Below are 9,269 nucleotides of genomic sequence, written 5' to 3'. Positions count from 1 at the left end.
AACTTACTGTGAATCTATTTTTTCATAACAGATCTAAGCATATAGAGATACATGTCCACTGCATCAGAGATCTGGTAGAAAGGGGTGTCATCAAGTTAGAATATATCAACACTGAAGAACAATCTGCTGACATATTCATTAAGCCTCTTACAAAGAGGAAAGTGGAATACTTCAAAGGTAAACTTGGTATGACAAATTACTAATTGAAACTATAACTCCTGAGAGTCATCTGATTTACTTGTTCTTACTTATTGTATGACAATCTGTCCTTACTAAAGTAATCAAGATATTGACTAATACATCTCTATGACGATTGTGTAGATTGCCAAAAACTCCCTTCACTAGATGATGTTGTGAGTAGTAATAACAATGAATAGGTTATCGATTCATACAAGATCGATGTCTATAATATTGGCTTTGATCTAGAGAAACCGTTGATGATAATAATATATTTATATTGTAATTGTAGTTGCTTGAGATAATAACATGAATTGTATTTTATGCTTTCTCTCAACCGATCGAACCAATAAAAATATGAATAAAAGAGGTCATGTCCATATAGAGACATGACTCTACGTGGCATGTGTCATGAAGGGTCATGTCCGTACGTGGACATGACTCTTGGTAACACTAGATGATTATGGTTAAGAGCTCGATAACCTCAGGGCATTATAACTCTCCATTATAATCATTTTTGGGTGCACAAAATGTAGACCCGATCTCAAAGCAATATTTATATTGATACATGGACAATAATCATCATTACATGATCGCAAATATGTATAACTTTGGTCGTCTTTGATCAGACTAAGCACATGGATAGATGCCCGATCTGGGCAAGGCAATGATTCACCATTTTATCAAGTCTAATCAAGATTTGTTTATATATGTATATATGTATATATGTATTTATGTATGTATGGATTTGTTTATATATGTATGTATGTATGTATGTATGTATGTATGTATAATATATATTGATATTTCTTTGATCAGATCTAACCGATACCATAGTTCAACAATCCCTCTTAATAAGGGAGGAACTGATGAATCCAACAATTTACATCACTGTACTCATCAACAAGAGCGCTTTAATAACTATTTGAATTCTGGCTCATTTCAGGACAATGAAGTAGTCTACCAAACAATCAACCTTGATTACAATACAACATAATTAGTTTCATGATATCCAGCTCATTTTGGGACTAACACAGTCTATCATGATTCATGTTTTCCAGCATAACCCTGGGACAGTATTTTAATGTAGTCTTGACATGATAATGAATCAAGGATTTAAAACAACACAAGTAGAATCATAGTATCCCACACAATCTGGGACAGTAACTTAATAGAATCAACTATGATACTTTTGTTATCATATTTTCTGGCACATTCCGGGACAACACTTAGTGAAGTCTATGATAGCAGGTCAATCTATTGTTGAGGTCATCAACTTACAATAAAGACCTAACATCTCAAGAAAGATCATCACCTTTCAAAACAAAATAACACGTGCACACTAGTAACTCTTACACTAGTGTGCACATGTTATTTTTTATTACCTAAAAGATTACCTATTCTGAATATTTTATTTTTTATTTTTTATTGTTGAATTTTTCTTTTAGGGGATCAAATCTATCCAGCACTGACAATAACAAATCTTGCTCGAAAATTTGGCATGAAGGAACTGCACAAATCAGTACCAACCTGTATGAATAGAGTGGTAAAACCTAATCCCGGTTAGATTAGAACTTAGGAAGTCTACTTATCAGCCAGGCTCACTTTGCTAGAAGTCATGTTTCATGAATTTTCCAAATTGATCTTTAAAATAAATTGCCATGTTTTGCCTTCAATAAATTATATTATTCCTTATAGTTCAGCATATCAAAAGATATGATGATGACAACCACACTAGAGCAATGTCACATGTGTAGTGACCCGCAACCAGATCAAATGAGATTTAGAGGTCAGCTTTTCTTTTCTTTTCCTTTCTCATGTCAGCCTAATCAGCACCCCAGCTGGGGTTACGAGACATCCCAAAAGGCCTTTTCTTGTTACTTTAGTCATGGATTGATTTTAATTTATTACCCCTCTAGTTTTCACCTCATCACAACTCATAATATACTAAGCCTAGTCAAGTACATTAAGAGCAGAGATTTTCAAACATAAAACAAGGTTTAATTATGTTCTTTCCCACCCACAAAATACATACAATATGACAACCTCACTTAAGTACTTACAAATCATTAGAACCATGGTATCTTTGATTGTGGCTCAGTGAGGAAACCAGCTATGCCCATACTACAATCTTTCTCATGCTTTTATCAGCTTTAACTTCTTTTACTCAGGCCAAATAATCATGTTAAAGTATCAAGAGCATAAAAAGATTTCTTCCAAAACAAAGATAAAAAACAGGCCTGAGAGATGTATGTCCCACAGCCATGATAGCCAAAGTGGGATGGGAAAAAAAAGTTAACACGGGACAATAGTAGGAGTCTGTGCAGTGCAAAACATAAAGTTAAGATAGACCATATAATTTTTTGTCAGACAGACTACTGCAAAACTATTTACAAATAAGAGTGTATCTAGAAAGCCTTCGTTCATTATGTTAACATTTAAACCCACCATACCTGACTTTCTAAACTATACTAGTGGGGTGGGGGGCAGAACCTATATATACAAGATACGACTAATGAATCTTATCATGCCCATAAAACATGATGTACCAATCACTGAACTTACATTCATTTGTCAGTTCAAATATAGAGGAGAATTGCCTGAGAAATCATAACATCCTAAAACCACAATATAGAACTATAATTCTTTCATTTATATTTGTTGCTGTTTTTTAACTTTTAATGCTATATTTTAAGATCCAGATGGTGCACTACCACAAATTTATATCAGTATGTCACTGTCAGCAGAGAAATTCTGATAGCAGCAATCAAAAATTAAAAAGCAGCTTTTGTGCCTCAGAAAAAATGGAACAAAATAAAATAGAACCAAAAATAAATTGTCACTCAAATATTTCAAATTTACAATCTATACAGGTTGGTACTCTGATAGCTGACAAGAAAGCATGGCCAGGCCCCAGCAACACCTGATGATGTATATAATTGTGACACAATTTAAGCCAAAATCATCTATCAACAAAATGCAGTTGATCGTCTCACCACACCATTACTTGAAAGCTGTTCTCGGTTAGCAGGATTAGTCTATGATACAAATCATGGCTTCCGTTTGACATAAGATAGATATGGATCTTGAGCTACAGTAAGCACATCTGGTCTCTCTACTTGGTCATATGTCAAGCATCGCCTTATAAGTTCCTGAAAGATTTCAAAACCAAGGTCTGATCTATTAAAGCCTCCTATGTCCTAATTTGTATGAATGGAACAAAAGCAGCATGTTATTACTGCAAACAGAACCCACCTTTGCCTCATTTGAAGCAGCAGGGCGTGCTGGAAATTCCACCTTACGGGCTTTTATAATTGTATCTTCCCTGAGAATTCTCTCTTGAGTCTGATCATGGCCAAAGGGTCGCTTTCCAAAAACCATCTGATACAATAGAATACCAGCTGACCAAACATCAACCTGCGTTCATGTTCCAATCAGAAAAAAACAGTATATATTAAATAATAATGTGCATGATGACTAGCTTAATAATAATATGCATGGCAACTAACCTGATAAACTTGTTTAACACAAGACCATTTTAAAATACCCACAATTAACGTCCTCTTTCTGCTATGAGTACCATTTTGAAGAAAGGGGATCTCTGAATCTATCTTTCAAGAAAATGAGGATTCAGAATTGTTCTTATACAAGAATTGTTTCTTACTCATTTGCTTCTTTCCAATGGTACGAAAATCCTTATTACACTTGGTACATTGGCTTCCAACTAGTGCATGGAATTTCAAGATTTTATTATGCACATCTAAATCAACTTGTCCAATTACACAATCAGATCTTTCAAAAACACAATAAGGAATAGTGAATTCAATTCTCCAAGCAACTTTCCTAACATGAAATGTCAAAACAAAGGCTGAAAAATTAAGACTAAATTTTCACAACACATAAAAGACAACATGAGTCATTTTCAGTGTTACAATTTATACTTTCTTAGTTATTGAAATTATATGATGTCCTATATGTTGTCTAAGTTGTTTAACCTTGGACTATAAAAGTTATTTTAAAGTTAATGACCTCTTATTTTTGTCTATTTGCAGAAACAACTCTTTTCATTCATTCGAAATCTCAGTAGGTGTTCCAACAGGAAAAAGAAATACAACAAAACAATGGAATCCACATACTTCACCACATTTATTTTACCATTTAATTTCTCCACATCTGAAGTAGGTTCTATTTCAATTCCTTGTGTTACTAGCCCAAAGCTAGCTTTTTACACTAGGTATAAAACAATGAAGAGCACTTCTTAGAGTGTCAATGGGACCATTGTTCAACCCAACTATCTTTAGTATAATTAATCTCATGATTTGAGAATTCCCTTGCCAATTGAATCTCACCAGCTCCTAGTTCATAATGACCACCATATTTTGCAAACTGAAAGGGTTTGCTATCTTTGGTCTCTACAAGAGCTGGAGAACTAAAGGCATTTTTTGGTTGTCTTCTCCACCATGAAATCAATAGGAGGTACCATTGAACTTTGAAGGTTCTCTTTCCACATTCCCCTACCCTAATCAAATATGATTTGCTCTTTTTCTTCAAGAAGCCACCCCTTTTGGACATAGATCCCTTTGTGGAGGCCCAAGAACCACCAAAGTGATTACTTCTTTCAACCCATCACAATGTTAGTAGTGTTAAGTGGCTTTTCGTTACTGATTCATGAAAGGCAAAGGGCAAAATAGTGAGATATTAGGTCTACTATTGCTGAGACTCCTTAATGTCTAAACTCTCATTCTAATGGTCATTTCTATCTCCTCTTGGTGCTAGTGATCCTCTACCACTCATCTTGTATAGCACAAGTCTCAAGGCCAGTTCGCATTAACAATATCTTCTCTAACACCAACCATCCTTTGGCCTTGAGTGGTATGGAAGATTCTATGTTGAATTGATAATCTCCAAACATTGTCTAGCAAATACCCTTAGCCCTAATCTATCCTTGACAAGAATTCACATATCTCGCACTTGTACTCCAGCAATGATTGATGATAATACTCTTGGCTCTTCCAATGCATCCCAAAATGCAAACATCTAACAATTTCTTGCTTCTTGTTCTTCTTTTTCCCTCAAACCTTTGTGAGGTCTTCCTCTAACACATCTACTCGTACATATTTTGGGGTTACAGTTATAGATTTAACCATGCTTGTCTATATATTTGTTTTTATTGTTTTCTTTGCATCAAGATCCCTTTTTGACCTAGTGCTTCACTAGTGTGATGAATGAACTTTGCAATCCAACTGTATTTTTCATCGTCGTGGACTTAATATAATATTTGTTTCTTCTAATCATTTATTTGCTTAATTATCTCCAATTTCCCCCAATCAATCAAAAACACCTTGTAGTTGCAAAGATAAGCCAAGGGGCAATGTGGAGGAGTCTCACAAGATGTGAGTACATATAAGCCAAAAATTGTGTCAAGATATACATATATGGATATATCTATGTATACAATGAGATGACTACAAACACCTAGGAATGGAATGCCCTAAATATTAGAATGCTTTGTCCAAACCCAAAGGATCCAAACTCCATAAGCTAATGAATATAATTGTTTCCAACTATACTTGATTTTCTAATTCATAGATTGAAGACTTGCTAAGTACTTGACAGGACTTGCAGGACTTGCAAAAACTGAGGCCCACCGAGTCGACTCGCCAAGTGTCGCAAGCTGAGTTCAACTGAGTGCTCAGCTGAGTCCTAGGAGAAACTTGCTGAGTCTCATGGTCAAACTTGCAAGTCTTGAGTTTGATCTCAGCAGCATACGAATAAAAGGGCGTCGGGCCAAAAACAAAGTAGTAAAAACAGTCGAAAAACTCCCCATTATTGGGAAGTCTTGTCATATATCATTACAATGGGGGGCTAGGAGTGGAGACCAGAATCAAGAACTTACAAAACTAATTTTACCACTATTATAATATCATTGATCATTGATGAAGTGTCATACTATCAATATCAAAGATTCCATGGGATTATTACTACTAGAACCTCCCCTCAAGTTTTCACTAGACCTGGGAAGACAAAGATATAAAATGTTACAATATTCATTAATTTCATTTTTTATGTAATTCTACAGTTTTTTGTTGAGTCCGTGCCAACAGCTTTATCCATGGTATGGCACTTATCAATTTGAATGAATGAACTGAATGCCAAACATATTTTAGAACATCTGTTTATTTGTTAACACTGGTTAGAATAGAAAGCATCAAACAAGTTAACATTGTACTTTGTGCAAACCATTACAACACCAGAGACAACTAGATGACATGAGCAAAACCATTGTTGCATGCAGCATTAGTGACCTAACTTTTCAGTAAGCAAGTATTCACATAACCATGACAGGGGCATCCTATCATCCAAGAGACCAATAGGTACCAAACAAGCCATCAACCAAAAGATAGAGATAAACAGGTAGTACCCATTATGAAAATGTTTGAAGCAACATCAACTAATATATACTATCTGAGAACGCATCTAGTGACAAAAAGCAGGACACAAGTCAAACATTATACTTCAGAAAAACTAGAATTTAATTTTTTCCAATTTGGTCACTGACACACAAAAATAGTGAATCTATATGCTAACTCAATAACTCACCTTTGATGATATGAGTGGTGTCTTGTTTAGCTCAAAACATTCGGGTGGCAAATACCTGCAATGCCATGACATTTCACAAGGCTTAAGCAAACAAATAAGAAGGTTTATCACATATCTGTTGGTAATATCATAACTAAACAGAATTAATCAACCTAAAGTTCATTTTCAAGGGTACAACTTGCCCATTCAAATATTTTATGGATTCAATTGTGTATCCATCTAGTCCATAAATTGTTCCCTGCTCCTAAGACAGACATTAAAGTATCTGCTGCAATTATGGGATTGATTAATGACCTTACACTTGTTAATATTGAATCTTGACACAACTCTGTGATAACTATGAATAAAACGAAATGATCTAATGATCTTTGCATCTCACAAAATTGGTGTATTAGTGCGGTATAACACCATGTAAGAAGCATTATGCAGACAAGAAGATGAAAAAAGGAAAATGCATAAAATGTTGAATTTTGAAGCCATATAAATCAAACAAAGAAACAAAGTTTATTGTGTACCAAGAAACATGTTATTTCTAGAATAGAAAAAAGAAAGAACTAAGTTGAAAGGAGCCTCGTCACAGTTTTCAAAAAATAAATAAGCGTACATTAATTGAAAATATAGAAAACATCAAAGTTGTACAGTTTGCAATTATCAAGGAACTTCCATATATATCAACAAAGTGCCATCAATACACATCATTCACCATTACCAGAACTACTCACAGTTAACCCTCTGAACTAAGGTACAGCTCCCTATAAAATTTTCAAGGAATTCAAAGAACAGTAAATGAATTTGTAATTATACTTTTTATCAGAAAGTAATAAAGGCTACAACCATCCATTCATAAATATAACATGACTGTGATCTAGATATTATTTCCATATCCATAGCACACAGACTTTACACTGATTTTGATCACTTCATCTAACATAGACTCATATACTAATTTGATTCATGAATATACACGATTGAATTATCAAAGAAGCAAAATAACTATTGCATTGGAAAATAGATCCCAATGGATATTTATTCACCAAATTCCAAACACAGATTTGAAATCATAGTAACTATATTTCTATTCACAGATAAAAATCTTCTTTTCGATCCACAAGTAAAAGCAAAATTTAGTCTATGACTCATCAAAATTTCAGACCCTGTGAATGTCTTGATCAAACATATTTATAGCCCACAGGGCTAACTGTCTTTAAGACCAGAGTAAACTAACTTCAACCTTTAAAAAAAGCATAATCATAAGCCAAAATAGGAGAGCTATCATTTCGCAGCATAATCAGGGCTGAGGTGGTGCTGACGAGCCTCTGATCTCGCCCAGTTGAAGTGCCACATTGGTTTCTTAGCTCAAGCTTCACTGCAGAGAAGTTGAGGATGACCTGATAATGCGGAAGCCCAATGTGTATTATTCACTATTTCCAAACTTCTTTATCCTTCCTGACTTGCACCACTTTATTTCTGTGAGCCTCTAAGCGATCTAGGAAAACAATTAACATAGATTCAATCCTCACCACCTTGGAGAAATCTCCAGTTGTTAAGGACTTCATTTTTTTGACGAATTGTATCTTTTCTTTATAAGTTTTGATCATATTACCAACATCTTCTACAGTTTGTCCGTCCTCTTTTATGAGTTTAACATTAAAGCATTTTAAGTCTCTTTGCATCGTATCAGTGAGTTCAGTTAACTCCTTAAACAACTTGACCGATTCTTCATATCCCTGTCTAATAATGGAATTCCTTCATTCAATGTTCTTCTTGGAGACATACAATACATTATCATCCAACCTTGTTATTGGCTTCTCCATTAGAAACTTCATTATCCCATTCTTTTGCACATCATTCATTTCTGTGATTACCTCTATCCATTTGATTTGCTTATTTTCCCAGGAGGCTATTTCCACTTCCAATTCCTTACTGCATTAGCATCCCCGTATACTTTACCCAAACCAGTAATGTAATCAGCACCTTCCTGTATTATGGATTCCAACAAGTCATTAAGGATTTCTGCAATCATCTTGTTCCTTTGGATTTGATCCAACGTTTTGTAGTTCACAGGAGATTCGGGATCAAAAGACAAGGGCATTTGAGAGAACGACTGCAGGCTTGGATGATGTATGGCATCTATGTATTCTGCCATATGCTGCACAGCTTGCTTCAGCTCTCTTGTCCTTCTTATCTTTCCAGGCTCTAGAAATCATTCTCTTGAAAGAGGATTCCAAGTGCCTAGTATCAACAGCTCTTGACATAACCCCCATATCAACTTTTTCAATTACAAAATCAGTTCTGGGCCTTGCTACCTATTCCATACAATGCCCCGAGTCTTCATCTGCCTCCATTATGGCTTCCATTTGAGATTTTTGGATTTTGGTGTCTTCCCAAGACATTTGCTCGCCATGTCATCTATTTGTATTGAAATGGGCACTACACTACGTTTCTTACTATTAGAAGCTTCTAACCATTTTGGGGCACCTGAAGAATCCTTT

At 34.9% G+C, this 9,269-nt stretch overlaps 1 protein-coding gene across 5 annotated transcripts in view; it reads right to left on the bottom strand.

Annotated features, from left to right (window-relative positions):
* Nucleotides 1–2,992: 2,992 nt before the first annotated feature.
* TSL (Protein kinase superfamily protein) overlaps nucleotides 2,993–9,269 on the bottom strand; it is a 131,086-nt gene continuing 124,809 nt past the window's right edge. For all 5 annotated transcript variants that reach the window (XM_089788611.1, XM_089788612.1, XM_089788613.1 and 2 more), the window contains 3 exons: nucleotides 6,778–6,832; nucleotides 3,433–3,594; nucleotides 2,993–3,329 (listed from right to left, as the gene is read on the bottom strand). In XM_089788611.1, coding sequence (XP_089644737.1) covers nucleotides 3,228–3,329; nucleotides 3,433–3,594; nucleotides 6,778–6,832 — 319 coding nt within the window. In that variant the 3' untranslated portion in view covers nucleotides 2,993–3,227. The remainder of the gene's footprint in view (nucleotides 3,330–3,432; nucleotides 3,595–6,777; nucleotides 6,833–9,269) is intronic.

This window comes from Cupressus sempervirens, chromosome 6 (genome assembly GCF_028749045.1).
Source record: "Cupressus sempervirens isolate cs-2001-9-10 chromosome 6, ASM2874904v1, whole genome shotgun sequence".
Lineage (NCBI taxonomy): Eukaryota > Viridiplantae > Streptophyta > Pinopsida > Cupressales > Cupressaceae > Cupressus > Cupressus sempervirens.
The sequence above is the reverse complement of the archived record's forward strand: the minus strand, read 5'-3'. Positions and strand labels throughout refer to the sequence as shown.